Here is a 19,178-nt window from a genome sequence, read left to right as displayed (position 1 = left end):
ATCCACTTTCACTTCCACAAACGTCCTGCTTTCGCAGGTCGAAAGTGCATTTGGAAATGACTGCACAACAACTCTATTATCAATGGTGGGTATGCCACGGCGCTGCCAACAGACTTCAACAATTAGAGGTTAAAAACGGAGTTCACCAGTATTTTCCATGTCGTGAATTTAGCCTGTAGGTCAGATTCAGAAAGAATCACTCTGCAGCCTCAATGGTAGATAATAAATGCATTGATAATTGACTGCGAAGAAGTCATTAGCCGTGCTTATTAGGGAGCTTTACCTCCACAGCTCCTGGCTCGTCACAAATTACTGCAATGTTTTGACAGGACAGATTCATTAGCATACATTATTATTAGCGTAATGTTGAAATAACTGCCTGGCAAATTGGTCGCTCGATTTGACGTATGTATAATATATTATTCACCGCGGCTTACATCAGGTGCCCTAAATGAAGGACTGCAGTTTTGGCCTACTAAACTGATAGATAATAGAAACTAATGAAGAACTCCGTTCTCCATAACAGTCATACAGCTACAAGCCCCTTTCCCTCACCGAAAGAAGCCCTCATGAAGTGCTTATCCTTGCAGTGACAAATAAGGCCTTCTGCGGAGCCCATGAATACATACGCAGCTCCGGCCTACTGTGTGACAGACTACACGGCTAATCAACGGGGACAGGCCCAGGCATCCTCCTATTACTCAGCAAATAAACACATTCATTGCAGAGCACCAACTCAGCTGGCTGCAAGTGCAAAAACAAAACACGATCCATCAATATCACTTGGGGGGGGGGGGGGGGTTGGGGGTTGCGGCGCACTCAAAACATTTCCGGAGCCACTTGGGAGTTAGTTTGGACTGCCGGAGCGCTGCGGCTATGTTCCAGATGTTATTCAGTTGCGGCAGAAATCAATTACTATGCATCAGAGGCAACATTTCCTTTGATGATCATTTGATAACTACGACAAAAAAAAGGTCACCTTGGAGAACCCTAATTAAAAAGTACAATGGGATGTTTCATGTAGAAAGAAAGAAAAAGAAAATTGAAATTTTTTCTCTCTTTCTCCCTCCCTACTGATGTCTTACCTGATGGGTTTAGGAGCCGCCAGGTAATCATCGGCTCTGGTCGACCACTGGCGAGACAGGTCAGTGTCACATTGTTCCCCTCGTTTATAGTGATGTCCTCCGACACTTTGTAGATGTTTGCAGGAACTGAAAGAGACAAATAACACAAATACAACCACAAATGAACCTCAAATGAACCTCAAAGCGAATCATTGAAACATTCATATATTACATCAAAAAGTAGAAACAAAACTATTCATAAAGAGTTAGTGCACTTTGCAAAGAACGACCAACTGATTCCACAGCCTCTTCATGCAAGGCACTCTGTGGAAGACACTGTTGTGGCACTTCTGCTACCAGATTCCAAATAGAGTAAAGCCGTCTCTTCAGATTCATTACTAGCATACAGCTTCGGCATCAAATCCAGTTGAAAGCCCAAGACAGGACAATCAATAAGGTGTTCCACGGAACTTTTAAATTAAGATATTCAGCAGTTGAGCAAACTCCAACTCACCCAGCTGCCAACATGCAAACGCACGAAAGTTGGCACGCGTATGAGAAAAGGCATGACGAATGTTCACGGGGACCTGAGCATTTGTCACCTAAATGTAATGTTTAATGAAGCGGCACTCCCGACTTTCTGATTTACCTTACGAGCAAACAAACAAAGAGGGGAATTTACAACTTGCAGAGTGTGGCTCCTGCAAATTACGCCTGAGGTGATGCATACCTTATTCTACGGTGGTCAGCATTTTGCACATAATCAATCAGAGGACGGTTAATGCATCGAAGGAGGAGGAGGAGTGCCTGAGCAGGGAGAGGATGAGCGGGGGTGCTGCTCAAGGAGAGGAAGAGGTGGCATGACAACTTGTTTACTTTGTGTGGATGGTGTCCGACACATTAATTAGCATGGCTGGGCAGCACGTTGACACCAGCTAGAAATTAAACTGATTAAAAACCATTGCCATACAGGAGACCAACAGGATGCATTAACACTCACAAATGTGTGGTGTTTCTGTATCTCAAATCAAAATTTTCAAGCCGTCCAGAGATGCTAGAGAATGACTGTCTACACACTGCCTAAGTTTAATTAGTTATGTATTAATAGATCCCATGAGAGCCTGTGTTGCATGTAAACGATTCTACGAAATAACAACAAAAGCTTTATAAGAATGTTATTCAGCATTCTTATTACAATGCTGTCATGCTGTCATTGTGATTTCTGTTTGGTTTCCAAATCCATTATTGTAAAATGTGTGACAGTGCAAAACAAATGACGATGATTAACATGTGTAATACCACACCGGTGTGCAAAACTGAACAATATGTGTCTGTGTTACCCAGTAACAGCATTGCATTTGTGACATTGTTTATGTCCTACATAAAAATATATTATTTGGTTTGTCACACAAGAGCAATACAGAATGTCAGACAAAGCCCCTATGATCCATACAGCAAACACATCAAATATAAAAGATGTTGCAATAGGCATCACCGGTGCATTGTGTGTAATCATGTTGTGTCTCATCCTGCGCCACTCTCTATTCTCCTTGCTGGTTGCTGAATCGATTAAACACATTGGAAAAAACACATGAAAGCACAGCATGTCTTGACCAGAGTGAGATGTGTTCCTTGATTACAATGGAGATTGAGGAGACAGCGAATCAAATCTTTCTTCCTTATGAGGCAGAGGGAAGGAGAATCCAGCTCCCCCATTGGCTGGCTGAAAGCTCTTGCGTTAAAACCTTGACATCTACAGGATATCACTGAACGCTCGGGGAGAAAAACAGAATAACGACCTGCAGCCTGGAGAAGAACCGCTGGTGCGGTTTCATAAGTCACCAGGAGGGCTTAACACATTACGCATTTGTCTCTATTGCCCAGGGCTGGAATTGTTATTTAACTTATGGGCCAGGCTGCAGGGGCAGCTTTTGAAGAGGCGCTGGTGAAAGTGTTCTTCGCCTTGGTGTCCATAATTTCTTTTTTTTTTTTTGGTCCATGAGTGGAAAAATAGGAACAAGGATTGTTCCCGGTCATCCGTTGTTTTGATCAAGCCCTTACGCTGTGACTCATGAACACTTTGCTGCCGGCCCCGCTGAGAAGCGTTGCTGCACTTAATGCTGCAACTCTTTGAAAGTAATCCACACGGCCGACATGAATCCTGTCCGGGCACCACGCTCAAGCCAAAAAACAAGGCAAAAGGCAATACAAAGAAAAAAAAGGTACTCTGCAGATGAAAAGGCATCGTACACATATAAATGTGTCAACCAGACACACTTCACAGAGAAATTGTTCAGGAAAAAAGAACAACCTTTCATGTTGAAGAAAAAAAATCTGCTGCAATTACAATTGTGCGTGGGTATTTTTTCCCCTTCAAAGCTGATTTCCTCAAACAAATAGGCTTTTCATCAATGTCCATGAAGAAATGTGTATAAATTGACAGTATCACTCTCACTAGCCTCTCAGGGTTTCAAGGAGTCCCTGTGAGGCAGCGATGATCAAAGACTCGTCCAGGTCCATCTCAGAGGCCAATAAAGCAGGCTGGCGCTCACCTCTCCCGTGTCCTGTGTGCTCTGATAAATGTGTTTACTGTCATGGCGTAACATTTAATCTGGCTATGACTCATCTTTTCCCTGAATATGGTTACCAAGAGACAGGCAGGGGGAGATGAAATAGAATTAGACTCTCAGGGCTTACCCTCTTAACCTTTCTCTCTCTTTCTCTTTCTTTCTTTCTGTCTCGGTCACTTGGGTGTGCTGTCTCTTTCTTTGTCCAAGCGTCCAGAGCACAAATATGCACAGACTATGCGAGGGTTACACGTGGCATGCATATATTCAATAAGAGAGAGAGGGAACGACAGCATACAACCTGGGAACATACCTTGCAAAAATATATTTGAACCAGGACATTTTTTTCAATTTAAGTAATCAATCACACACACACACACACACACACACACACACACACACACACACACACACACACACACACACACACACACACACACACACACACACACACACACACAGATCTGACAACGGCCCCTAGCAACATCGCATGTCTAAATGACAGGAAAACCTGGCGGGCGGTTATGTTATTCATAAAAGTGTAATCACGAGAAAGCTCCTTGAGCCTTGAGTGTTGAGCCATAAACCTAGCTGTCAATCTACACTCATGTCACAGATGAAGGTCATTACCGACAAACTCTAAAACAGGGCGACAAAGTAATCTCCACGTCGCCTCGCTGTGACAGCTGCCCAAATTGAATAGCATTGCCTTAAACAAGCCCTCCGACTGCCCAACATAAACAGGGAGACCTTGACACACCTTGACCTCCGGAGGCGACCTGTAACCGTGGAAATGCTGAAAGTGGTGTGGTGGCCAAGCAGAAGTCATGTCCTTTAAAAGGAAGAATGCCGCCCCTTCACAGAGCATGCAGGCGGGAGCTCACAGGCACTAAGCTCATTTAATGTGTGTGAACATCTGCCATTCCACTGTGGCTTCAGACAGCTAAAACCGATTCCTTTGTTTGATGAGAAAAGGAGAGGGAACATTGGGGAACGCATGGCTCACTGAAGGTGAAGCGAGGTGACCAAATGGCATTAATCGTAACCTTTAAACTACTGATACCGCTGTACTGTCATATCAGAAATCACAGTCTATCAGAATATATAGCAGACATCTAAAGTAATGAAATGTAATTTATTTGAAAGGAAACATAAGGAACAACACAATTCAACTTGATTGTGGTTTATATCTGTGTTGTATGAATCTCAAATCCGGAATTAAAAAAGCTGCTGTGCCCATGTTTTAATTGCAGTGTCGTCTCTGCACTTGTTTTAATATAACCATGTCTGCAGCATAATGTATTTCATCTAGCCGTTATTTCAGGCCATAGGTTAGGTCAGTGTGTTCTCTTAAGATTATGAGGGCACGGATGAGGTTGATTACCAGTAATAGTGGCAAAACAGCAGCCAGCTCAATCAAGGCTGTATGCCAAACATAACAATCTTCCTGGAGTTCTAATAGTGTCACCCTTCTTAGGTGCAAGTAACATGTTTGGGTGTTGATTGATGAGATTGAGATCTGATTTGATGTCAGTTTATGGTGTATATGGGACACTTCCGGTAGGTGGTATCTGTCTCCAAGCATGTATATCAATAACCCTCCAACTAAAAGAGAAAAAAACATCTACCCCCTCAGCTATGTATACAAATTTCCATATCACCTCTTAATCAACATTTCCCCACATCTCCTTTCAAGCATATACTATACAGTATTTTGAAATTCTGCATATCGGCTATCTTCCATATCTTCGAACAACACCGAATGTCTCACAGTACAATATAATATATTCAAGGCTTCTAATCAGGGGCCATGACTGGTTGATACCTTTCTGTTCACAAATATCTGCATACTTAACTGTACATCTGTTAGGACCTTCAGATATTTCTCCTAGCACTTTGATTTCGATGCTAATGCTTTGTAAGTTTGGAGGCGCATGTGTAGCTACAATTAGCAACATGTATAGCTACAATTAGCAGCATGCAGAGCTATAATTAGCAGCATGTATAGCTACAACTAGCAGCATGAGCAGGCTAGAGCAATCACTGCAGCTGGAAGGATTGCTGAAAGTCACAGGTTCAGCTTCCCAATGTGAATTAGTTGCTGAAACCAGAGCAGGAAGACAAAAAAAGGAAAAACGACACAAAGGAACCACAAAGTGTGGCAATCAGAGACTTCCAGATTTTCTGCATAGAGCCTGATGCAGCCTTGTGCTGCATGGGTAACCCATCCTGGTGCCCTGGCGCGGTGAGGCGAGGAGTGCTGGTTGCCTCAGATTTCACTTGTTAGCGCTCGGTGTACCTTGGTACCAGCAGTGATGTGCTGAAGACTTCTGTGGGAAGGTGAAGGTGATGAAGGTGATAAAACAGACAAAACTCCCATTGGAGGCTGTATTGGCAAATGCATGTTCCCTGGCACTCTTTGGGGTCCTTGTGAGGACACATCCTTGATTGAGGACATGTCCTATGGATTTCAGGTGCTGTGGGTGTACAAGGGACTGGTGTGTGTCTTTCTTTTTTCAGTGTTATTTTTCCAAAATGGCTTAGAGTCGTAAATGATTGGTGTTCCAATGAGTACTTGATGTTTGTGAGGAATGGAAACGAGCACTTGTGTCAGAGGGAAATGGATTGCCTGAATTTACAGAGAATTACTCGACACCCACTTGCTGAAAAATGTGGCTCTCCAAAATGTCTGTGAGCTATAACTCTTATCTACAGTAAGCCTTAATAAACGTGTAGTTTGTTGAGTTTTCATTCTACCCCTCCATCCCTTTTTTGTTGTTGTTTACTTTCTCTTTGGAACGCAGCCATAAAGCTGGAGTGAGTAAGCCAGGGAAAAGCCAGTGGAAGAAAGAGATTCAATTTGCATTCAAAAGATTAAATGATGGAGTGGCTAATAACACAAAACAAGATAATGAGGGAACAGAGCGGTAAACAGGCTTCAAAAAACCCCATGAACTAGTGCTGGGGCTCAGGTAGTCCCTTTCTCTCGCTAACAAAAAATCTGCTCAAACTGTGCTGATTTTGGCTGCGTTTTATACTCTTTGCATGTCTAATTATACTTCAATTGCTGCTGCTGCTGCTGCTGCAGTGTCACAAAAACAGGCATTTCACAGGTGCCTAACCACATCTGGCCAGGAGATAAACACTTTATTACGTTATTTCTTCCAATCACACCCCGAGCACTCAGCCTCCCGAACTGCCACCTTTAACCAAGTCCCACAAAGGCTAGATGCTTCATTGTCATGGTAATGGGGGGTGGATTATGCCACATCCCCGCTAAAAGCACTTTTCCTTCAGGGCAAATGTCTGGATTGAAAAAAAATAAAACGTTAATAAGAAGTCATTTGCTTTAATTAATCAATTAGGAAACTTACACACGAGCTTCATGAGCTATAAAACCATGGGACATATGAATACAGGGTGTAATTAAACTCCTGAATCAAGTGCAATTCAAACCCAGTCATGAGATTGGAGACAAAAGGAAAACAAGTAACCTGCATCCAGATTTCGAAGATATCACACCTTAGTACCTTGGTTCAGATACATACTAGGGTGCACATACTGGGGTTATAGGCCAGGCAAATTAACCCTTTTTGGAGCCAATAATAGAATTAATTGTAAAATAATTTTTTTCAGCATAGATCATTTCTATGAGGTGTCCAGAACAACATACTAAAAGTCCTAAGAAATCCTAGTTGAGGAAATATGTTTAATTCTCATCAATCTGAGATGTGTGCTAATAATGCATGGCAAAAATACACCTATGCTGAAAAAAATTATTTTACAATTAGTCTGTCGTAAAACGCTATTTTGCCTGGACTATTAGGATTAGGATAAGAGAGGCGCATGTACACACAGAGTATATATATATATGCTGTTGCACCGTTATTGTACATAGTCTGTAGGCAGTCTATCTAAGGGTATAGTGCCCCTTATTTGCCTCTATGTAAATATGTATAATGGTTAAATCTACAAAAGCAATTAGATGCATACAACTAGAGTTGAGGATGTGATGTGAGCAAATTAATATCTCCTCAGAATTCATAGATTCATATCTAATGCAATAAGATATTGATGTGACATTAGTATTAGACTGTACTTGCCTTTAAAGCTGGTCTAACTAAATTTCATGTGGCCAATCAGACTTGTCACAAACCAACAAGGGATCAGATTGCTTAGGTAAACAAGTCAAGTCAACAAGTGAGACAACACAATACAACACACTACACACTTCACTAGATACAGTAAAGGAAAATGACTTTGTAACCCTTGGCAAGGGAAACAGTCGTTTTGCACAGCATCCTCAGTTTGTGGGACTGTCAGGGACAGTGGCTCATTACACTGGTGGCAACAATTTACGCATGAAATTGCTCCACGAGGTTGGCAATTCAGATATCATAAAACAAGCGCACATTCGGAAAAATACGCAGCCTATTATACACTTTGCAGCAAACCATTTTAAACCCACATCCAATTCATTCTTCCAACACCTGTCCTCAGCTCAACAATTACATCAAAGACAGCTTTCATGCTAGACCAAAACAAGTGGAAAGCATTAGCAAATCTTGCAGATAGCCACAAATGAAGCCATTACAATTCCATATAATTTCACTAACAAATAGCGTGTATTTATTGTGTTCATTGACATATTACACTTTGTGACAGAATTGCCAAACATACCATTACCGGCAAATTGATAAATGTTACAAGGTCCAATTCAGATATGAGCGAAACATTATGCAGATGTGGCAAATTCCAGCAGGTTCAGAAATGGACCGGTAATGATCACAGAATATGACGTTCATAGTGTTCAGGCAGAATTTCTGTCATTAGAGGTAGTGCCATTTGCAGATCTATTCACTACTGGCAAAAAAACATCGTGTTGCAACAACTGTCTACTACTTGAAACCTCTGAGAGAAAAAATTCACTAAAAGTGACGCCATTCTGTGGCCCTGCCCCAATGTTCACTCGCTTCAATCTCAGATTCCTTCATAGGCGTTTATGTGAGGTGGGAGTGTCCGCGGTTGTTAAAGCGTGAAACTCCATTATGAACCCATTATGACCGAATTATCAAATAGTTTGCTATGTGACTCAGTGGAATAATACGGCATAATTCACTACCTCTACACTCTGTAATGTTTCTTGCTAAGACACTGGAATGGGTCCATCACTATATCCACTTTGTTATTCTTCCACAGACATCTATTTGAGGCGAGGGAGGGGGGGCTTTTAATTGGGGTAAACCAGAACGGCATCGATATCACCTGGATTGGGTTGTGGCATTTTTACTCCTGGTGAAAAACTGAGCTCTAGAGGTAGGGAGAGAGTGGGCAGATGATAAATCAAACTCTCCCCTGACCCAGACAGGAAGCCAGCCACCACACTTTTGCCCTCGAGAAAGACGCTCAGTGAAACTTTCTGTTCAGGTGTTTCTGTGATTAACCATGGAACCTTTAATAAAATGGTTCCACTTGTGGCATCAATGGACACTTTTTCAATGCACAGAGACGGTAGCTGGTGTTAAATTTAAGGTGCTTTCTTTTGTAACATCACCCAAACATCACATTGTTTACAGACTGGTCTGATAGAGAAATATCTCTTGGAGATTTAAGATGGTAAGACCAGGCTCCTCTTCAAGTCGAACCTCTCATATGAGTTGTACATAATATATTCCGTTAATAGATAATAGTTGCTTACAGATCAAACAGAGTCGTCCAAAGAAAATCGATTCTTCTACATTCCTTATTTTTCACATGATTACTAAGTAGCTCAGCTTTTGACACTGACACTTCAAAACCAAACAGTAAACAAACCACTCATGAGTGCCTTGATCCCCATCCGTGTTGTGCTGGAGTTGATCTGTGCGTTTGGCAGGCATTGTTTGGGAGTGATGAGCACACACACACACACACACACACACACACACACACACACACACACACACACACACCCACCCCTGAGAGGAAGAGACCCCTCACCTGTAGCCTCCCTGATGCCTCTGGAGTCACGTGTCAGTGGATTCTCCCATTTAAATGCATGAGGTTCCATTTGCACACGCATAAAAAAGATTAAAGGGAATGATTTTGTTCTTTCTTGTTTTTTTCCCTTCCTCTTTTTTTGTGTATAAACCAGGAGTCCTATCTTTTTTTTTGCCATCCAGGCAAGGCTAGGAGAAAACGGAATAATAAATTGTTTCTAGCATTAAAAACATTAGGGATTCTTTTTCATTATGATGTTCAAAGGAAACAGACAATATTGCTCCTCTGTGATGCTTTTTCTCTTTCTCGCGCGCACACTCTCTCTCTCCTGTGTCGGTAATAAATGCACAAAAACATGAGCCAACAGACGCCACCCAGCAAAACCCCCACGGGTTCTTCCCCCGAATAGGTGACGCGGCTCGGGGATGAGCGATGCCGGCACTACCCCAGGGAGATTTGACTAACACCGCACATACATACAGTATGGAGGCCTGAGGATAGGGACTATCGATTTAAAGAAAATGAAGATCCAGGCTTTCTTCAAGAACGGAGTGGAGAAAGGAGGAGAGGAGAGGGAGGAGAGAGAAAGGCTACCAAAGAATCGCAGAAAGGTTCTGACTGTCCCTGGATAATTGGAAAAGGTCACCACTTCGTCTTGCACAGATTTTAGAGTGCTGTGCACCACTTCTTTGACCTCACATACGCACACTGGCCCACACACACACACACACACACACACACACACACCCCACACCCACATCCACATCCACATCCACACACACACACACACACACACACACACACACACACACACACACACACACACACACACACACTCAAACAGACACACACCCAACTCCCACTCCACTGATCTTTAATCTGACAGGGAACCGTCAGATGTTCCCACGACAGGCCTTCCGATCTCCCCTTTAAATACCACACAACTGTGCTGCAGGCATAAATACTGCCAGCATAAATACTTGATGATGCATTGTGTGGGACACAATATAAAGCCTCTTATCTTTTTGATCATCAGGAAGGAAAGAAAGAATTGCATGAAAAAGAAAGAGTCTCTAATGGCTCTGTGAGCTACCTGCTACTTGAGGCAAAGCTCCTTACTGTCTCTCAAACTGACATCACAAAGATCACTTCTGCCTACAAACATAAAATGAGAAAAATACGCTATTAAAGGTGGTACTAGCATTTGTATTTCAACAAGTCTTTGTAGCAGCCAGCTGCCGAAGAAGAAAATAACTGAAGCTTTGTTGTGAATGTGCATTCTGAGCGTAACTGCAGTTCTAATGTGAAAGTGTGAACGAATAACCACCAATTACCCTTGACGAAAAAGATTCTAAACAGTGATGCCACCAATTGCAACTGCCAAGAAACCCAAATATTTTTTTCTTAACTCCGATATAATGTAGATATAAAGATTATATTTTATATAACATTTTTGTTTCTGCATGTGTGCAATAGCACGTTATGAAATGACAAAAAGATTCACAATAAGATGTGTTCTTGTTCTAAACTGCTTTCAAAGACCATCCTTGTGTTCTTCCGTATCCGTAATAATCTCCGTAATAATATCCGTAATAAGAGGAGGACATTCTCTTCTGGTTTTATCCAACAGAATTGATCATGGTTGACAGATATGGTGAAAATCAATAACAATGTAATATAAAGTTACAGCAGGTGATTTTGTAGTTGAACTTATATGGTTGTTAATGGTTGTTTAAAATATAAAACAAGAGCCTCTAAGACAAACAAGCAGATTTGATGAGTAGATGAGTGGGTGTGCCCAGACTAATACACATGGCACACACACACACACACACACACACACACACACACACACACACACACACACACACACACACACAGGAGAACATGCTTGCAATGCAATGGTAAGTATATAAATTAATGGTAATATCAATTTCCATCACATCCAACATCCTTTCTTTTTAATTTAACATGGAATTTAATAGATACCGTATACGAAAATAGTTTATCCATACCACTGATATTGTGTCTTATGTGTTATGAAATGTTTTCATGGGCTTGTAAATGTGTAAGAGGCTGTAGTTAGTGGACATCTTACGGTAATTGGTCCTCTTTACGACCGCTGAAGTGTGTCCTGAAATTTCTACAAAACACACTGCTGAGGACAAGAATCATTTTGAATCCCGTTATGTGAAAATCATTACATCAAGTAATCATAGAGGCCTATAATCACACAAACTAGACCAGGCCATTTTCTTCCCAATTCAAATTCATGAGCAGATTCAAAGTTTTTTCCTCCTCAAAATTACGACATTAGCCATATTTGAGGCATCAGAACCTTCCTAAAAGAGGGATATCCTGTATCATTTTCCAAAAAGCTCTAATAAAGTTCAGGATGCTTTGCCTCTTCCTTCGTCTTTCAGAGCAAAAACCTGAAGAAAATCTACCGTTAAATTAACGTGCACCAATCAAAGTCACATTAGTCTGTAATGCAGCAGACGGAGAGCACAGCATCAACGCGGGTGATTTAAATGAACAAATTCTTTTTAACAAGGCTCTATAGATTTTGGTCACGCAGCACAAATTGCTAATATGGATCTACTTTGTACCGCACATCTATCGATTCAAGACATGACCTCTGGGCAATTAAAAGATCATTGCTCGAGCTGATAACCACAGATTCAGACCTCATCTACACTAATCGTTTGCCCCGCGGAAGTGTGAAGACTTCAGAATGGAGACAGATGAGACCAAAACAACGCCACACCACCCACTCCTCAGACCCCCCCCCCCCCTCCCCCCACACCATCCTGCAACTGCAGATTGGTCCCAGCTTGAGACAGTTTGCTCAGAAGTCATTCCAGAATTGAAAATCACCCACTGGTGTTTACAACTACCAGACTCGAGAGACACAAGATTTATCTAGCAATTTGTCATCTGTCAACTTATTGAAAAGGCTGTGGTTCAATTGTTCCCTTTCATTTGTGGATCTGGGTGTTCGCGTAGCGCCGGAGGCTGCAAGAGTGTTTCAATCCGGTATGATCTAGCATTGATCCGTCACAGTCCCAGCGCACTCTCACTGTGATCTAATAAAGCTTTTAATGTTGACAAATAATGATCGCATATTCTATTTTCCCACTCATCATGATAAAGTTTCAGATAAAAGAACACCAGACAAAATGATAGTAATAGGAATAATATGACACTATAAACCTGAATGCTATTATAATTGCTGCTTTAGCTGTGAAATAAATGTACTCTGCAGCAAAGAACCTGGGCAAGTAATAAAATGCCTGTCTTGTAGCCTGTGCTACGGGCCTAATCCCTTTGGCATGTCACAGTCAAACGTCCAAAATCTAGACATGGAGCATTACTGTAAGTGAGCCAATAATGTAACAAATCACACACACCGACAAACACACACACACACACACACACACACACACACACACACACACACACACACACACACAATGGCACGATGATGCCTTAAGATTTTCTGAGAGGTAGGCATACACACAGTTTGACATGACACCGTGTGGTCTTAAGCTTCTCTGAGTGGCTGTCACACACACACCCACACACTCTCTCTCTCTTTCTCTCTCTCTCTTACACACACACACTCTGACATGGCACAATGAGGCCTTTAAGCTTCTCTGAGAGGTTCTTTCTCTCTCAAACACACACACACACACACACAAACTTTTAATGTCTTCTCCCTAACCTTCCAGGCCTCTCTGACCTCTCACCTTGGACGATGAGGAACACCTGGGAGGTGCGGGCGCGCTCCTTGGTCTGGATGGAGCACGTGTACTGGCCCTCGTCGTACACGTCCACCTTCTGGATGCGCAGGCTGTACTCCAGCTGACCCTTGGTGACCAGCTCCACGCGCGGGTCCAGGGACCACTTGTCCTGGCCGGCGAAGATGATGTTGGACCGATTGAGCCAGGCCACTTTGGACACCTTGTCATCCACGTAACACCTGCATGGGGCACAAGAAAGGGTGACGGATTACTGTGAGGTAGAATGCTTTTTGGTAAGCCTACATATACGATTCACTGTACTTCACAGGAGTCCTTCTGGTATATCAAGAATCTGTTCCAATCGGTTGTTCTGGTTGCCTTTCCCAAGCACTGCGGCAAGCACTACCCCTTCGGCAGTGTCAAATCTCAATCTCCTCCCCCTTGGGCGCGCTGCATGGGCTGCAGATATGCCCCTGGAGTGCCAAACTAACGAAGACCTGACATACGTCCACACCACGGCTTAGACATCTGCCTATCTCTCTCTCTCTCTCTCTCTCTCTCTCTCTCACTCTCTCACTCTCTCTATCTGTGGGGTCAGGATGAGAGTGAGCGATTTGATGGATCCTTCTGCTGAATGAGGGCTAGAGGGCTTTTGCACCGATCAGAGAGTGTGTGTGTGTGTGTGGGGGGGGGGGGGTGTGGGGTGTGTGTGTGTGTTTGGCGGGAGTGCAACGTGATGGTGTGAAGCACTAATGAGACGGAGACGTGGTTCTGCCAGACGGCGGACATGACAGCCTCCAGCACAGGGCATGGAGGTGGTTGGGGTGTGTGTGTGTGTGTGTGTGTGTGGGGGGGGGGGGTTGACTGGAGGTCCCAGCTGCTAGAGAGGAACCCAATCAGTGTTAGGAAGAGATATCTGGCGTTAGACTAATGTGGGGGCCTCTGCCCTACCCACCAGTCAAACCCTGGAGAATCACACATACACTCAAACACACACACACACACACACACACACACCTGCACAAACACACACACACACACACACACACACACGCACCTGCACAAACACACACCTACTCCCTCTCCCCGTTTCTTTCTCTTTCTGTCTGACAAAACAGACTCGGAAATTAAAGTTCACCGTGCGCGCCCAGCCTAGTTCAAAGACTGAATGGCAACTTTCCTCTTTTGGTGTCTACATGCCCCAGATCTGCTTTTCCTCTTTCATTCCCCTTTTGAAGACTTGGGTTATTTCAGGTAAGCCCCAGAATTCCCAGTAAAAAGAGGCTAAGTAGAAGAAGTTTGTTCATGTGATGAAATACAAAAACTTGTTGAAAACTTGAACTGAAGACAACCTGTTCATTAAAAATATTAGTATGGGCTTAAACTAATTAAGCTCATGGCTACTCATAAATGCACATCAATTAAATGCTGGAGGTGATTTTGAAGCAAACGAATATTCAGCTATTAGTAAACATGCAAAGTGGTTTGAACTGCCAAGTGAGACTAGCTCAAAGGAAATGCTGTGCATACAGGTATATCGTTATAACAAGGTGCAATGTTTTGATGAAATCAATGGAATCCAAAAAGGGGTGATGATAAAACGACCTACCTGTCTAATTAAATTTGCAGTGACAAGCCTTTAGGACCTAAGTCTATCAAGTGTGTCTCTTATAAATCACTGTCATATGAAACAGTAACACAAGTATTTTGAGAGGACTGTCAAAGCTTCTGACATATTGAAAATGAGAGAGAGAGAGAGAGAGAGAGAGAGAGAGAGAGAGAGAGAGAGAGAGAGAGTTACTTCCTCTGGCGTGTTCTTTGAGCTTTCTAACTTTGCAAACCGTTTACATGCACATACGCTATATAACCGGAAAAAGCTTAATAGGTCCTCTTTAAAGGTCAGGTATTTAGGAGACACTTTTGTCAAAAGCAAATCTGCATTGGCCGGGAGTCAAGCCCAGGTCAACAGATGTGTTTCAGAGGTGCACTAAAAGAGTTACAGTAAAACAAACGCGTCCTCTTCCTTGTCTGAGGGTTGAATACTCAGCATTTGCAAATTCTAAATGAATAATGGATTCTCAATGGACATCAGAAATAGGCTTGTGTAGTGAAATTACAATTCCACCCCTCCTCCCGTCACGTCTCTGACTCACTTCAAAAACCTCTTTCATCACACTTCAGAACCCGTTTTCACTCATGCAGACTATATGAGCTGTGCTTTAGGACGCTTGACTTGTCATCATGTGTCAAGTACATTCCAGCTCGGCTATACTGTTCAGGTGATTACCGTTTCCCACACAGTTGCTTTGCAATTTCTTTCAGCTGACGAGCTGCAATTCAGAGCACAATACACACACACACACACACACACACACGCACACACACACATATATATACATACATACATGAATATCCTCTCTAAGGCACTTAAATGTTTGCCCACAGCACTGTTAAGGTGCAATGGGAAATGGGAAACAGACGATAATAGGATAGTAATTACAGTGTCATTGTTACAGCGTCTCTTGCTGGAGAACACGACAAACGTGACAAAGCAGCCGCAGTGAGCACCAAACGTGGTCACCATAATCTTCCATATATGGTACCAAAGAGAAGATACACCCACCCTGGCATGGCTCAGACACATGGGGTCAGGAAGTGAACTGAGGTGTGAGCAGCAGCCACTAAACCTAAACAAGCAGAAGGTTGTTCATTTACATTAAGGAGGTATCTTAAACATTATATATGGTTAGAGTTTGAGATGCTTTTTGTTCAGACCTACAGCGCTGAATCTGAAGTATCTTCCAGGCGCTTCGTTACTGCTCTTTACCGGAATAAAGACTGATCGCTGAATCAACCATAAGAAACGTCCGTTTGTCCCTAACATTGTTAAGGTTAATGGTATAACGCTGGCTGTTGTCTATCTGCCTCTTTACTCATTATATAAATTGCCTTCAGTGTCACACACATCTTCACAGCTAAAGCTGTACAAACGGGCGTGTGAGTCACTCTGTGCTAAATGTGTCCGTTTCAGGGGGCAGGAGCCCTCCGCTGAAGAGAGAGGCACTTAGAAGCGAGAAACAACACAACCCCCTGCTGATGCTGATAAAACAACATAACCTTAGTTGTGCTTGTGTTTGATGTGTAAAACACAGCAAGCAACAATAAAAACTTCTCCCAGCGGACCAATAACCGTACTGAACGTCGAATGCATAATGAAAATTACAATACCTATATGGGGCTGAGGGGGAAAGAAAAATTATGTTGTCTCAAAATTGTTCTTGTCTTCTTGAAAGTCCTCCTCTGTCAAACACCCCTGCTCCTTTCCAACGCGGCTAGAACGACAGCTGCCCCCCCCACCCCCACCCCGCCCTTTTCACTGTGGCTACCCATAAGCCCCTCTGTCTTTGTGTGGCTACACCTCAGTGACCTTGCAATAACTTCAGCACATCCGAGTGCAGCTGAGAGGCTGCCATCTAAAAGCATCCCCGCATATCTTTCCAGCTCACTCAATATCAGCACAGGCGCAAAAAGGCATCACTGGTACTTTCCTGTTTCTCTACCACTCTCTCTTTCCCCTAATGGTTTTCCTTAAGTAAAGTTAAGTGAATCGTGTATTTACATTTCATTGCATGATCCTGAATTGAGACACACCACACGTACTGACGGTTTGGCAAATAGGAGGGTGGAGGAGCTGGGGGAGAGACATGTTACCTTTGAGCCATTTTTTTTTGTGCGTTTAATTTAATTTAGTTAATTAGTTTAATTGAATTTAAAATAGTTTAATAGTTTAATTTCTTGGCCTTTGAATGTTTGCTGACTTGTCTTGGCCAGACCTGAGAACAGAATTGGACACTGTGGATGAAGGACTGTTTCAATTTGATTGGGCAAGGTGTTTATTTTTTCTGTTTTCAGAACCTATGAGAAATAAAGGGGGAAAAAGAGAGAAAAAGTGACAGCTCCACTGAAATGTGTCTGGGAGAATATACTTTTCCAAAATCATCTGTAACCACCTCCACACTTATCTTTGACAGGGTGTAGCTTAATGAATGTTTATGAGGAGATCGTTTAGCCGTCAGCTCCTCGAGAGCTACGCTACAGCGCCAGGCTAATGACAAGGAGTCGAACAGGAGTTTGATAATCCCGTGGAGCAGAAAAACAGATTCACGAGCTCATTCTGTCACCGGTCCTTCACACTTCACACCCCGCTAATAGTTTTTTTCTCCACAGCTAAGATGGAGAAAGTGAAACACTCTGTGACATCCGTGCGCTGTGCTGAAAGAATGAAAGAATAATAACTAATTGCGCTAACAATGGTGGCTTTCGCTGCTGCATTCTTCACAACTGAGTGACGGCATGGCGACGAGTGCTGCCCCATAGATACTTCTGAAAGGTGCTAGAGAGTCAGGGAGAGCAACAACAACGTCCGCTCACCGTAGGAGCCCATTCACTGACTGCACACCCACTGTTGATATGGTTTGTTTTGACGACTAGCAATGACAGAAAGTCATGTGTGGTTCATTGGACCACAAACAAGTAGAAGGAAAAGGAACAAACTTTTCACCAGCTTAAAAAAAACCATAGAGAGCCCAAAGGGAGGAAGAGGTGGTGAGAGGGTAGGCAGGTCATCTAGGGGGATCCCCAATCCCCACATACTGTTTTTATGTCGGCAGTATGTACTGGTTCTATATCTACAGGTAACATTCAGGGTTAATTAAATAAGGCATTAATAGGAATTTCAAAGGTAATTAAACAGGCGTGGCTAACCAGATTTCCAGTTAGAAATTATAGTTGTCAACGGTATTATGTTATGCCACTGCATGAATTTTGTCAATACCGGGATATTTTTTTAGAAGCATGACCGATAGTCTGCTTAAATCTCTTGCCTACAATTACCAAATGAGATAGCTATGTAACTAGCTTACTGTAAAATCGGTTTTATTAAAATAAATTAAGAACAATGTCCGGTTTTGAAATGGAATGGATGTAATATATTGCAGCACCGGGCAGGCTTCGTGAAGACACCAGTCATAGTTTCTTTGACCTCGAGCCTTTTCATTCTGACAAAAGCAGACATTGACGGTGCACAGAGACACTAATTAACATAAAAGACTGACACACAGGCATTACAACATGACACATAGACTAAAATGATAACGGTAATGCACACTAACGATAGACAATAAGAGGGAGGCACAACAACATTCCAAACTGAACATGTATACACATAATTCGACATTCACACAGAACATGGGAGGACACATGGAATTCTGGGAACTACCAGTCTTAACATTATGCATATAGAAGTTGCACTATGACATGGCAATTTTGTCACTGAACTTTTAGTTTCCTGTTCTTTGTTGTTTCAGAGTTAAACTGTGCAAGTAATTTGGGGCTTCATCATGATTGTTGTTGTACTATAATTGGTCATTTAGAGAAACTCTAAGAGCCATGATTCATGTTTGACAAAATCGTTTTCATACCTTTCTTGATCTTCTTACTCTTTGAAAAGTGTTTGTTTTTTAAATAAATCCTTTTGAAATGCATAATTTGGGTGGCTTTGCTACTTTAAAGATAAAATAGGATTACGTGTATGAACTTTAGATGATAAATACCTACCTTCCATACAGTCTAAAATACAGTGATACAAATGTTAGTCTATATCACCCACCCTCACATGTAATGGCAATCCAGCAGGAAAGCCTCCAATTGGGCTTTGTGGTCCTTGACTATCAACTATTAAATTAGCCATGCAGACTACCCTCTATGGGTGAGGAACATTATTGAACAGCCCCTGTTCCCCGAAGCACTGGTGACTGGATCTATGG

General features: G+C 42.5%; 1 protein-coding gene across 2 annotated transcripts in view; it reads right to left on the bottom strand.

Annotated features, from left to right (window-relative positions):
* Positions 1 to 19,178, bottom strand: part of LOC105897163 (limbic system associated membrane protein) — a 367,602-nt gene that overhangs the window by 22,920 nt on the left and 325,504 nt on the right. For both annotated transcript variants that reach the window (XM_042708724.1, XM_012824048.3), the window contains 2 exons: positions 13,360 to 13,592; positions 1,086 to 1,211 (listed from right to left, as the gene is read on the bottom strand). In XM_042708724.1, the coding sequence (XP_042564658.1) occupies positions 1,086 to 1,211; positions 13,360 to 13,592 (359 nt within the window). The remainder of the gene's footprint in view (positions 1 to 1,085; positions 1,212 to 13,359; positions 13,593 to 19,178) is intronic.

Source organism: Clupea harengus, chromosome 9 (assembly GCF_900700415.2).
Source record: "Clupea harengus chromosome 9, Ch_v2.0.2, whole genome shotgun sequence".
NCBI classification, from domain to species: Eukaryota; Metazoa; Chordata; class Actinopteri; order Clupeiformes; family Clupeidae; genus Clupea; species Clupea harengus.
Note: the sequence above shows the minus strand (reverse complement) of the source record. Positions and strands in the feature narration are given on the sequence as shown.